The 12,839-nt window shown below is 39.3% G+C and overlaps 2 protein-coding genes across 2 annotated transcripts; one reads left to right on the top strand and one right to left on the bottom strand.

Annotated features, from left to right (window-relative positions):
• Positions 1-4,036: 4,036 nt before the first annotated feature.
• nlrc3l1 (NLR family, CARD domain containing 3-like 1) lies at positions 4,037-10,551 on the top strand. Its single transcript, XM_020635510.2, has 7 exons — positions 4,037-4,121; positions 5,657-5,908; positions 6,521-6,622; positions 7,543-7,620; positions 7,714-7,834; positions 7,921-8,161; positions 8,277-10,551. Exons 2-7 carry the CDS (start codon positions 5,727-5,729, stop codon positions 9,872-9,874), a joined length of 2,322 nt encoding a protein of 773 aa, XP_020491166.2. The 5' UTR covers positions 4,037-4,121; positions 5,657-5,726; the 3' UTR covers positions 9,875-10,551.
• A 190-nt stretch (positions 10,552-10,741) lies between these two features.
• Positions 10,742-11,891, bottom strand: LOC109985253 (interleukin-1 receptor accessory protein). The gene is made up of 5 exons (XM_020635513.3): positions 11,776-11,891; positions 11,654-11,695; positions 11,506-11,568; positions 11,188-11,317; positions 10,742-11,057 (listed from the first exon to the last, which is right to left on the bottom strand). Exons 1-5 carry the CDS (start codon positions 11,798-11,800, stop codon positions 10,877-10,879), a joined length of 441 nt encoding a protein of 146 aa, XP_020491169.1. The 5' UTR covers positions 11,801-11,891; the 3' UTR covers positions 10,742-10,876.
• Positions 11,892-12,839: the final 948 nt, after the last annotated feature.

Raw genomic sequence — 12,839 nt, 5'->3', positions numbered from 1 at the left:
TCCTCCCTCACACACAGACATGGAGTCACAGCCCTCACCGTGCGGAGTGTGTGTGTGGGTGTATGAGGGGTGGTTTGTGCCACAAAGAGGCAGAACTCTGAGGAAGAGATGCGTCTTAATGGCAGTTAATTAGAGTCCTGCAAGTAGCCCTATACTAACTCTACTGTGGCACCATTACTATTTCCTGAAGTTACTTTTTCAGTAGCTTAGTTCTTTGATTTATTGAGTCGTGTGGCACCTTCCACAAAAGCTATTATCCAACCAAAAAGTTGAAGCCCAGTCGAGCTGGCTGACAAAAACTGTTAAGGATCATGTAAACATCACCATCCATATCTGGTGTGTGTGTGTGCAGGGAGCGCAGGTATTTTTTTCTGTATTACAATTATATCACTCACCAAACCTTCAGCTGAAGTCACGATATCTCTGCTGCGGAAGTTCAGATGATTCCAAGTTAACCACCATCAGCGCAATCTGCAAACGCAAGCGAGCAACTTGTCAACAGCAAACAACAGAACAGAAGTTGTTCCACTTTCTGTTTTTAGGAAACTGTGCATATTTTTAAAAAAAGTCATTAGTATTTATATCTGGCTGTGTTGGATGTAAAACATGGGAAGCATTTTGTGTAGGCCTCATGTTTGTAGATATAGCCCACATATTTTAGTACAGAATGTTCCCATTAAGAAAACAATAATAGCATTGACTGACTTAGGAAACAAATGGATCACTGTTACGGCCCTGTGTCCACAGTCCAATGGTTTTCAATACAAAACCAATGTTCAGCGTTTTCAGTGCTCTATACGCCCTGAGCGCTAAAATGCCCACGGCATCTCTACGCTCTCAGTGCTCCCAGCGCTCTCTATTGAAAGCAGTTCAACTTTTGGAACAGCGCCGCACTCGTCAACGTCACCTCTATCTCACCGACCAACAACACCAGCTTTGTCAACAACAATGGCGGAGGAGATGCTAGTCTGATTTGTCTTTTACAGGCCAAAATTTCCAGAGGTAGAAATGCTGCTGATGCCAGGACATGCCTCCTTTACATTGTGTTCACGTTTTCTTGGTGATATTTCCTTGAATTAAAGCAAATATTAAGCACACTGAGCTATCTTAAACACATCTAACGGACATTACTGAGGTAAGGCAGAGGTTTGCTTTCGTTACCTAGCAACAATGAGAGCTGGTTAAAAGTGGTCTGACAGAAGATTTTTGGAAAAATGTACAAAAAGAAACAAGTCAGATTCTGGGCATCAATCTAATCTTAGACCCTTCACTCTTTATTTTAGGTATAGCTCCTGATACCAAGATGGACAGAGACTTGATTTCCTTGCTTAGAATTTTGCTATTAATAGCAAAGAAAACAATAACAGCATCCTGGCTGAAAAAATCACAGCCAGATTACAGCTGAAAACAAATAGATTTGATGCAAAATGGGCCCCAGTGATGCCTGGGCTTTAGTCACCTCTTAATATTTGTATTTTAAATTTAATTGTATTTATTTATTTATTTTACTTTAAATGCACTTGTCTATTATAGCAAATTGCCAATATGTTTGCAGAAGTTGTTAGTCAATCAAGGAAAAAGGATTGAAAAAAGATGTCATATGTGTGGTTATATGCATGTATGTAAGTTTATGTCGATCTAATGTAGGTATGAAGGAAAGGGTGTGTGTATACATGTATGGATATGGAAGTGTAGTTGTTTGGTAAAATGGCATGTTAGGATTTCATGAGAAAATGGACAAGTGTGACTAAAAAAGCATCTCCTGAAGTTGTATGTTTTATCTGTGTACTCAATAAAAAATAAAAAAAATAAAAAATAAAAAGGATGTGGTCTGACACAGAGATTATTAGTGTTTTCCTGCACAAAAAGAACTGTCTGTGGACACACGCCCTAAGAAAGTAACTTTGATGTCGAAGGCTTTTGTCATGTTGTTGTAGCATTCATAACAAATTTGTAATTATGGCAATGCCATATTTTTGTTGCTGTTTTTTTAAGGCAGATGTGACCTTATTGGGCGAGAGGTTGGAGCTGAAGAGGAGCAAGAGGAGACTGAATTATCAGGGCTATCATGTCCATGCCGATGGCCCTCTAGATGTCTATCACCTTACTTCCAAGGATGCATGAACAAATTCATGTAAACGGCATATTTCCATTGAAAGATGTTCAAAACTGGGTTGAAAGTGAATGTTTTTCAATGACTTTTTGATTAAACGTCTATCAACCAAATTTCCGCGGGAAATCTACCTCTATCACAATTTGTTCACAAGCACAAACTATGAATGAGCCTATATTTATAAGGTTTGAATGAAAAAAGCTAAAAAATAATAATTGCATAGGGTCTTTATGTAGATAAGATCTAACACTGCAAAATTATTTCCGAGCAAAAGTGCACTCTTTCAGTTGTGTTTTCTGAAACATTAATTTTAAAACATACCGACCCAATTTCACCTTGATTTCAACATCATTTCAACATTGAAATCCCGGTTTGTGCTCTCTGGGAAGCCTTTGATAAATCCATTTTACACAATGGTAGGCCTTACAGTAGTTCCTTTGCTTAACCTCTAATTGCCTGGGCACTAATCACCCCTCATACATGCCAGTGTTTTCTCCTGCCGTCTTTGTCGCTGCTCACGCCTCCGTCACACAAAGCTCAGTGTAGCGGTCACTAACGAGACAAGGATGCTTACAGCGCCTCGCTTTTATCATGTTGCCCATTGGAGTAGCCTACTGGTAAACAGTTTCAGTGTTTCGGTCAATACTCATTTCAGTCACTGTTCTCCATATACTACATTAAACTGAATGTCAACCCTAAATATAATTAATAACATGGTTTTTGAAATGTTATAAGCCTAGGGGCTTTAATGTGTTTTTGTTAATTAATCTAATTGTTTGTTTTTAAGTAATTAATTCATGTTTCTAGCTAAACATTTCTTAAAAGGTCTATACACTTTCACCCAGCATAACAATTGATTATTCTGCAGCATAAATACATTATTAAAATGTGCAAAATAGCAAGATAAAAGCATCTGTTTCACTGACAGAGAGTATGAGATCAAACAAACAGCAGGATGTGATTTAGAAAATACAGCATTTGAAAATACATGACCCTCGTAATTTTTCTGACATTTAAAAAAAAGGCTGCAAACAATATAAAACAAGCAGGTTGTTGGGATCAATACAGCAGAAACCCCAACAGAGCAGCTCTGACATTCAACATAATCAATAATCATAAATGAATGCAGGCACCAGGAGTTCATAATGTGAAGTTGATGATGTGGCTGAATTTCACCCATCAGTGTTAATGAGTTTAACCTATAATGAAATAGGAATGAATAAAAAAGCTGTAATTATATTTTAACTTTATGAATCATTTTTTTTGCAGTTTGAAGGGAATTACAAGCACATAAACACTTATAACATACAGTATCAGCCTTGTATAAATGCAGTGCTATAAACCAAGATGTCCTGCCAAGGGATGCTATATAAGTGCAACAAATTGCCTGAAACAAACACAATACAAAAACATATATCACCTTTTCAGAAATGTAAAAGGAAAACCCATTGTTTCTTTCAATCATGGTGTATGTTTACAGTGACTGCTGCATGTGAGAATGTTTTAAAGACCAAAGCCTTCCATGGTGCCTGGGAAAGTTAGTTAAAATTATGTAATTTAGCTACTAATGTACACATTCAAAACTTTCAGCCTGGAAGGTGCATTGTGGGCATGTAGGAGATCTGCTGTCCTGCAAAAAAGGGACCTTTGTTGTAACTCCCCACCTTATAAGATAGAAAGGAATGAGGAAAAAAAAAGGATAATGACTCTTTACTTGGTTCTGCATTCAGGTTTTGGTTGTAACCTTGCTAAATTTGGCCTACGACTATTTATTTGTGGCATGTACTGCAGTGCACAGTCATATATACATTTAGCTTGTTGTAGATCTTATTATCAAACAGCTATTCATTTTGGTATTCTCACTTTAAATTGCTATCTGCGACACTGTAGACTGAATGTTATCACCCCTCCAGACCTCTAGGGGGCAGAGTATGATTCACTACGGTTCCGCTGCTCACCTGACTGACAGTCACAACTTCCCCAGGAAGTTATTCCTACACTGACCGTGGTAAGTTAACATTTAGTTTTTGGCAGTAAACAGCAGCCCCAAAGTAGGAATAATGTATTGGATGTGGCTACATTCACATGTTTGACGGTTTTGAAAGTCATACTGTGTTGTATTTATGGCGTGACTTTTATTTATTTGTCTTCTGTTCGTGGTTTTGTGGAACGACATCTGAAGGCCTCAGCAGATGTCAAATCATTAACGTAAACATAGCTGAACGCGGCCCGTCAGTCAGACTACTTGATAGACAGCTTCAGTTTTTATCATGTTTATACCTAATATTTACAGTGTATGGTTTATACATGAGAGAGACATGGTGGTGATGCAGGAACAGAGTGTTTTAAGTCTGCAAAGTATCTCCACATATCAGTATCTGCACTTTGGTATGAGTAAAAGCATTATCCATATTTCTAGTACTTCTTCTGATGTGGTGCTCTTAAACGCCTTTATTGCTTTTTATTTACCTATTTATTAATCTACCTTTTTGTTGTGTTTTTATTTTCTGTCATGTCATCTTTAAGTCCTCTTATTGTGTCTTAGTGTCATTGTTACTGCTTTTATTCTTTTATTCACTTCAGTTGTTTTGCTTGAACTTATACTACCTTGTCAGACCTGTTGATTCTACTTTAATCCTTCGTATGCATTTATTCTGCTGATCTTTTGCTTTTGCATTTTGTGATTTACTTCTTTTTTTTTTTTTTTTTAAGTTTGTAGGTTACTGTCTCTGTTTGACATGTAGACTGTAAATATTAATGACTATTGGTGCTTAATCTGTTATATTCCTCATTTTCTTTGTCTGTCAAAGCACTTTGTAAACCTATGTTTCAATAATAATAATAATAATTATTAGCACCTAAGAGTATGACTTTACACTACTTTGCTAAATATTGATTGTGTTGTTGTTTGTGATCTTGCTTTAATTGCTTAATTATTTGTGGTCTATTTTGTGTGCTGTATAAAGTAGTTACTGCTTGCATTTATTTTAAAAAAGGGTACATAAATCAACTTAAAACCTTGAACTTGTCAAACCTAAGCACAGACAGCAGACATTATTGATGCTAAAAAGCATAAAATGTCAAACCCGAAAGACAGCCGAGTGATTAGACAATTTATAAATGTTCTTTTTTCTTATTAAAAGGTTTCTAATGTTCGGATGTCTAGTATCTTTCTTTGCAAGGTGATGAACTTGCTGCTGGTATGTGAAGACTGAGCCTTTGATTTGAATGTTCCTCAACTTGTATTGAAGCACATTTGTTTAAGCTTTTGTGTTTGATGGTGACTGGATCTAGTTATTTAGATTTGTACATTGAACTTTGAATTGAGTCCGCTTTTGTATTTCATACTGCAAAAGTCAAAGTACAGAAAGCTAAGAGTGTTTTGTTATCGTTACCGTTGGTTTGGTACATCACTTTCATAACACAGTGAAGACGCAGACTGATGAAGAATCCACCAGCAGAAACCTGAACATCTGGTTAAGTACTTCTTAAAATAACCGGACAGAGAATTTGAGAACTGATATGCGTGTGTTTATTCTGCAGGTATGGACTGCTTAACGTCCTGAGGGATCAGCCCTGGAAAATACGATGTGAATACCCGTCATGTTAGTCAATGGCTGACCATTTCTACGGTGTGATGGACGACGCTGAAATGGAGGTGGAAGCCTCCTCGATAGGAGAAGCAGTGTCTGCTAGAGGAGAGAATGAATATGTAGAAGATGAGGATCTTTTCTACATCCCTGAGAGGAGACCTTCGCTGGACCTGGGGCCAAGTCCAATGGAAGCTACCCACTGGTACTGAGATCACTCTGTCACTGCAGTGAAGTAGTTTAATAGAATTATTCTGAAATATTTGTGGCAGGACAACAACAATCAAATGCAGAAACAGTGGTGGGACGGCAGCTCAGTAGTTCTCCCTAGTGGACTTATTGAAGAACTTTTTCTCTCTTACTTTATCTGGCCTGTTGTCATGTTCTGTTGATGAAAACAAGTCTACTGATTCCACTGACCAACTACATTTAATGGGTGCTAAAAGCATGTCATGGAAAAACAGAATCTGGTTCTCTAGTTTTTTTAAATATCTTCTTACAGAAATATATGAGGCAGATTTGAGGGGGCTATCTGTATCCGTCTATGTCTTGTACCATATTTATGGTCCAATCTATGTTGGAAAAAATAAAGTGCGTCATTCAAAAAGCCTTGATGTTCAACATGAAGTATGAGAATTCTCAGAATCACACAAAGCCATGGAAAGAAAGGGGTAACTTCAAGCCTGTGTCTGTACATTAATACTTATCAGTCCTTTATAAGATTTTAATTATCTTATCTGGCTACTGCTGTTTTTTTTTTTTTGGGGGGGGGCCCCTAAGTAATTATAGCGTCATTCTGTCATCCTTTTTGTTTCAGGCATCATGTGGTCCAGGCCTCGCCTCCAGCTCTCAGTTACTGTTCAATGACAAGTGAGGAGACTTCAGACAACATGGAGGGCGAGGACAGATGCTCCACAGGGTAAAACAAACACACACACACACACACACACACAAATAGAGTAGCTTACAGCTGGTGCCTGTTTCGGAAAGAAGGTTTAACAAACTCTCAGTTTAGAAAACTGATTGAAAAAATAGAAAAACTCTGAGTTTAAGGTTCCAGCAAAGCTGATTTGAGTTTGTTCAATCAACTCAATCAAAAAGCCAACATGAATATAGCCCCAATACTACAATTCACAATGGCCACTGGGCTCAAAAAGAGGTTGTAGTTCTGCACCCCTCTCAAACCAGAAATTCTTATGCAGACATACCGAGGGGGAGATGGAGGGAAACTTGGGGTTAATTGAAGAAAACCTGCTCTTCACTGTCTCATTTAGCATAGATGGTAAATGGTAAATGGATTTGAGCTTGTATAGCGCTTCTACAGTCTTCTGACTATAGACATACTGACGAACAGAAAACATAATCCAGCCGTTTAATTACGTGCACGGAGATCGTAGTGGTCGCATGCAGACACTTTAGGCAGTCACCGTATATAAACGTCATTATCTTTCTATTGGCTGAAATTGAAATCTCCGGAGTATATTCGGCCGCGTTCAGACATCAGCTCACTCGGACTTTCTGCGGAAAAAACACTAGGGGTCTGGCCGGAGAAACTCCGGGTAAAGTCCGCGCGAAAAAAATGTGGCTGTTTGCGTTCACACACCTAAAGACCCTCCGGGTAGCCAAGTCTCCGGAGTTTTTCATGAGATTTCCGTATGTGTGAAAAGGGTGTATGTTACCTCTCTTTCTTGAAGAGGTTTTTCCTCAGGTTTGAGTGACCTCCCTTTCTGAAATGAGTTTGCACTAAACCTGCTTTCTTAAACTGGCCTCTGTACCTAAGTATATACTTTTTGTTGTGCCTAAAATAATTATTGAAGCATTACTGCTGCTTGGTTTTAGGGTCGAGCTGAACAGAGCAGATTCATTTTCCAGCTGCTACTCCTTTGACAGTGACGACTGTGAGAAGAGAAAGCCAAGGTAAGAAATACAACCAGTTCACGCTGATTTAAAATGTTTCAGAGTTTGATTACATGTTAGACTGACCCTAAAGATTCTTAAAATTCTCCACAGCGGCCTCACCAGGGATAAAGCCGAAGAGGAAGCTGCCTCGGAGCTCACGGACACACCTGAGTTAATGACAGACCCAAATGAGATAAGGCATCCTTCTCTGACAGTGGCATTCACTTTAAAGGTTGGTCTTTCTTTATAAGTTTAAAGCAGAAAATATCCTCTGGTCTAAAACCACAGCAGTGACTTTTATCCTTCTTCTGGTATCAGGCTATTTGTAACACCCTTGGGAAGTTGTCAAAAGGTGACATACAGAAATTCAAGGGGATGCTGTGGAAGCGTTACCCACAGTCTTTTAACACTCATCCACAAAGCATGGACTTGTTGGACCTCGTGGACCGGCTTCTCGAGTGTTACAGCCTGGAGGTCTCTATGCAGATCACCAAAACCCTTCTGCAGGAAATCGGGTTTAAGAAGTTGGTTAATTATCTCCAGACTTTGTGCATCAGAAGTAAGTCAGCTCCTGCATCTCCATGTTTTTTTTTTTTTTTTTTACTGTTTATTTGATTTCAGGTTATGGACCAAACAGACAAAGATAATAATGTTTACTCTTTTTTTTTTTTCAGATGAGGTGCGTCATGATTTAAGCGAGACTCTGAAGAGGAAATACGGCAAAGCATGTGAGGATTTGAACACACAGGGAGAGAGGAGGTCCTTTGATGACAACTTTGCCAATCTCTACATGACCACAACGTGTGACAATGGTCCGAATATAGAACATGAGGTCTTGACTATAGAGAAGTTGGACAGCAACCGGGAAGAAGGGAAACTGCTTTCTACAAAGGATATTTTGAGCCCTGAGAAGCTGAAGCAGACCAACTTGAAGTCTATGTTTATCACAGGAGTGGCTGGGTCAGGGAAGTCTACGGCGATGAGACGACTGATCCTGGACTGGATTGAAGAGCGTTCACATCAACACGTGTCTTTCCTGTTTCCTTTTACTTTCAGAGAACTCAAACAGTTCGAGGGTTGTAACGTCTCCCTGTTGGAAATCATACAAACAGTCTACCCAGAGACAAAAAAACTGAGGGATGAGGAATATAGATCTGAGGACTGCAAAATCATGTTTGTCTTTGACGGACTTGACGAGTACAACAGAAACCTTGACTTTCAGCACACCGAGCTTCTCTGTGACCACACGGATTCCACCACTCTGAACGTCATTGTAGTCAACCTCCTCAGAGCGAGGCTTCTCTACCGCGGCCTCTTCATCGTCACTTCTCGCCCGCTAGTGAAGTGTTGCATTCCCTGGGATGCACATTATGACGAGATGGAGCTACGAGGTTTCCGTGATCCTGACAAGAACGAGTACTTCCGGAAAAGATTTCAGGATCCAGATCAAGCAGCTCGTGTGATCGCATATATCGATTCTCTGAAAACGCTCCGCATCATGTGCCACCTGCCCTTGTTTTGCTCGCTTGTGGCTGATGAATGCCAGTGCATCTTTACAAAGCGGGGGACGCATGCAGAGCTGCCCCGAAGCATCACCCACATGTACACAAAGCTGCTGCTAACACTCACACGTCAGCATCGCATATTCAGAGCTCCAGATCTTGACCCAGAAAGAGAGAGAGACTTCCTCTTAAAACTGGGGAAGTTGGCCTTTAGCATGTTGGAACGAGGCCAGTTCAAGATCACAAAGTCTGACTGGAAGGAGGTTGGAATCAGTGATGAAGAGGCGGTGACTAACAGCGGGCTTTGCACACAATACATCACACAACCATTTGTGTTGCTGTCGGAGAAAGTCCTCAGCTTCATCCACCCCACCATGCAGGAGTATCTGGCTGCCCTTTACGTGTTTCTCTCCTTCAGAAACCAGGGGAAGAACATTTTCGAGCAGCCACTGAAACACAGGGTCAGGGGGCTGTTGAAGGGGCACAAGATGATGGAGCTGTACAAGAGCGCGTTGGACAGAAGCCTGCAGTGCAAAGATGGCAAACTGGACATTTTTATGCGCTTCCTGTTTGGAATGGCAACCAAGACCAACATGGAACTTCTCCAGACGTTCTGCACGTCCCCTGTGAAGTGGCCAACAGTCATTGAAGATGTGGCAGCCCTTATCACAAAGAAGATCAGAGAAAATCATCACCCTGGAAGGACAAGCAACTTACAGTGCTGCCTGGAGGAGCTGGGCATGTCAGCCACAGAGGCTGCCTCAAGTTGATCTAAGTCCATAACCACCGTGTCGATTTATTACAAATAGACTTCCAATAATTTCAAAGGCTCACTTTTTAAAAGTGAGCCTATCGCCATGGAGAAACATTTGTCCTTTATAACAAACATGTGCACTAAAGAAGCCTTTAAGCAAAACACACCATGCATGTGGGATGTGTAAAGGAAATTGAGGTTGTGAGTGTGTGTTTGATTGTGTGTCATGGGTTGAACAGTTTTAAGTTGTTTATGATGAATGCTTCTATTTTTTTTTAATCTGAGATATATAATTACTATTATTAAAAAATGTGATCGCAATAATCTGAATTTGAATTTGAATTTCCCTCGGGATCAATAAAGTATCTATCTATCTAATGCTTTAACTGATTGATCTGGCTGTGGGAATCATGTCCTCACATATCTTGTTTTGTTTACAAACTATATTTTGAACTGTCATTCATAAATATTCTTTTATACTCTACTTTGTAAAAAAAAAAAAAAAAGTGAATCAAAAATGTTGAATCATTAAATGGATGGCGTCTACACAGATAAAGGTTTATTTCTCAGTTGGTCCATTGTTGTACTCACCAACTGACGTCTTAAAATGAGCTTTTTTAACTGCACTTTAAAACAACGTCATGATGCTTTTAGAATGTTAAATAAATGCTAAGTGTTTTTTTTTACTTTAAAGTTGTGTTGTCTGTCATTCCTGATTAATGACATGAAAGAGTTGGAATAACAGCTTCCATCAGTGCTGTACTTGACAGTGTTGGGTTCAGTGTTGTAATAATGAACCCTTGGAAAAAAAAATAGTTTTGTTTTTGAAAAAAATGACACGATTACCAATGCATATCTGAGAAAGAACTGAAGCACTGGGCACTTGAGTTTTTGAATGAATTGTTTAAACTTTCATTTATTTATTTTTCACACGCAAATAACTCCAATCATATTGTACATAGATATTCTCCTGTCAATATGAAGAAGCTTTAGTACAGGTATTTATTGACAGATTCTTCTAGTGTTTTCTCTTTCTCCCTCCACTACAACCACTCCTTTTGGTCGCTAAGGTTGTATTCTTTAAAGCTGTCCCTGCAGCATTGGTCACAACACAGGTGAAGGTGGATTTGAGGTCCTCTGATGTGACATTCTTCAACAGCAAACTCCTCTGGAGGATGGCGCCGTCCTCTAAAGTCGATCTAAAAACAAATAGTCACTTGTGTTGAGATGCAGGTCGGCTTCAGGATGTCAGAACACAGTATTTTAAAGTTGAAAAATAATAACTCCAGCATGGCAGTTCCCTCATTCTCTACTGTGAATATTACTCACTCATCTGATTCTACTATTCTGCCACTGCTGGGAGCTTCTTCAGGGAAAGTGCCGTTTACGAGCCAATAAATGACGGCCATGTCAACTTCACAGTTTGCAAACGCGTCACAGTGAAGAAGCAGCGGGTCACCTGTAGAGGAGAATATATCCAGACCCATCAGACTGTTTATAGCTTCATTATATATATATATATATATATATGTACAACAATCATTGAAAAAGGTTGCACAATATAACAAGCAGTAATCTTTTTCTCTAAAAACACATTTCATTAGCCGTATAATTCAGAAAACTAGTTTGTAATGTCTACACTGTTACCTGGATGAGCTTTTATTTGAACGTGATCAGGCCCAATGATCTCTGGACATTCATCCTTGGAAACTGGAGATCACATTTGGGTAAGTAAAAAAAAAAAAAATAGAGAATTGATAAAATGAAACTTTGTTATCCACAAAACATACTGTACCTGGAAATCCATCTGCAAGCAGCAGATAGAGAGGTATATAGGCTGTCAGAGAGAAATGTCAACATTCACAAGCGATGCCATGATAACATGAAAAGAACACTGGTAAAAGAAAGTATGGTTACCTTGGACAACAGATGACAGCTTCATGATGATTCTTCCTCCGAGAGCTTTGTGCGGCTGACTACGGGTTAGGATTATATATACAAAAAGCACTTCCTCTACTTTACACACAATGTGTGGACATATAAGGACAGGGGGATTTCCTGCACTCATCTTCGAAGTAAAATTGAGAACACTGTATGGTTACATAAATAAAGCTTGCTGACTAATCCAGTGGTTTAGAATTATGTCCTAACAAAACCCAATGATGGTTGGAAACAAATTCTTGAGGAATCATGGATGAAACACCTACTCACTATCGGGGCCATGTGATGTTTATTATCTGATCACAACGAAAACATTGACAACACAAATGGATCATGCGGGCATGTCCTACAGCGTGGAGTCTTACCTGTTTGAGCTGATGGAGAGGTCAGAGTAAAGACAGGTGGTGTTATGAGATATGATAATTAACCAAGCATCTTACACAAAACATCAGGCCAGAGGGATGTTAGATGATAGGAAAATAAGACTCAGCCATCCACACTCTCAGTGAGTTTCAATTAAAAGACAACCGTTTTCTCTCCTTGTTCTGCTCCATATTAGTTTGAAATATGAGTACCAAATGTTTGTGCTTTCTGGGTTGCTCTTATTTCAGAGCAACTCTCACCGTTGACGGGCAGTATTGAACAATACAGATAGTTTTGCTTCTATTGCCCATGCTTTGTGATATTTTTTTTATTTTTTTTTTTTATTTAACTTTCACTTTTCTGCTGTCAACATAAAGCAGAGATACATTTTTAAAAATCACATCCGGCAGAGTTACTATGTCCCTGGCTAGATACGACTGAAGGTGGGATTTTTTGTTGCGGTGGTAATTTCAGTGAACAACACTGCACTTAAACAAATTACATCTCTGAAAACGCTGATGTCATTTTCAAATCCAGTAACTTCGAAAGTTCCATCTCTATTAGTACTGTATGAGGAATCCTGCTTTTGCATGAGGAAGCCTCCAGTCACATGACGCATGACTGTGAGCGATAAGGAAACCCTCGTTTGTGTCACTTCAAAATGTGGAATCGGTGTC

Source organism: Labrus bergylta, chromosome 14, assembly GCF_963930695.1.
Source record: "Labrus bergylta chromosome 14, fLabBer1.1, whole genome shotgun sequence".
Taxonomy (NCBI): Eukaryota; Metazoa; Chordata; class Actinopteri; order Labriformes; family Labridae; genus Labrus; species Labrus bergylta.
The sequence above is the reverse complement of the archived record's forward strand: the minus strand, read 5'-3'. Positions and strand labels throughout refer to the sequence as shown.

Bases quoted from the DNA above. Each gene is read 5' to 3' on its own strand.
- nlrc3l1 (XM_020635510.2), top strand. From the start codon at position 5,727: ATGGCTGACCATTTCTACGGTGTGATGGACGACGCTGAAATGGAGGTG. The intron at 5,909-6,520 runs GTACTGAGATCA...TTTTTGTTTCAG, and splicing joins CCAATGGAAGCTACCCACTG to GCATCATGTGGTCCAGGCCT. The intron at 6,623-7,542 runs GTAAAACAAACA...GCTTGGTTTTAG, and splicing joins GAGGACAGATGCTCCACAGG to GGTCGAGCTGAACAGAGCAG.
- LOC109985253 (XM_020635513.3), bottom strand. From the start codon at position 11,800: ATGAAGCTGTCATCTGTTGTCCAAG. The intron at 11,696-11,775 runs GTAACCATACTT...TCTCTCTGACAG, and splicing joins GCTGTCATCTGTTGTCCAAG to CCTATATACCTCTCTATCTG. The intron at 11,058-11,187 runs GTGAGTAATATT...ATTTGTTTTTAG, and splicing joins AGAATAGTAGAATCAGATGA to ATCGACTTTAGAGGACGGCG.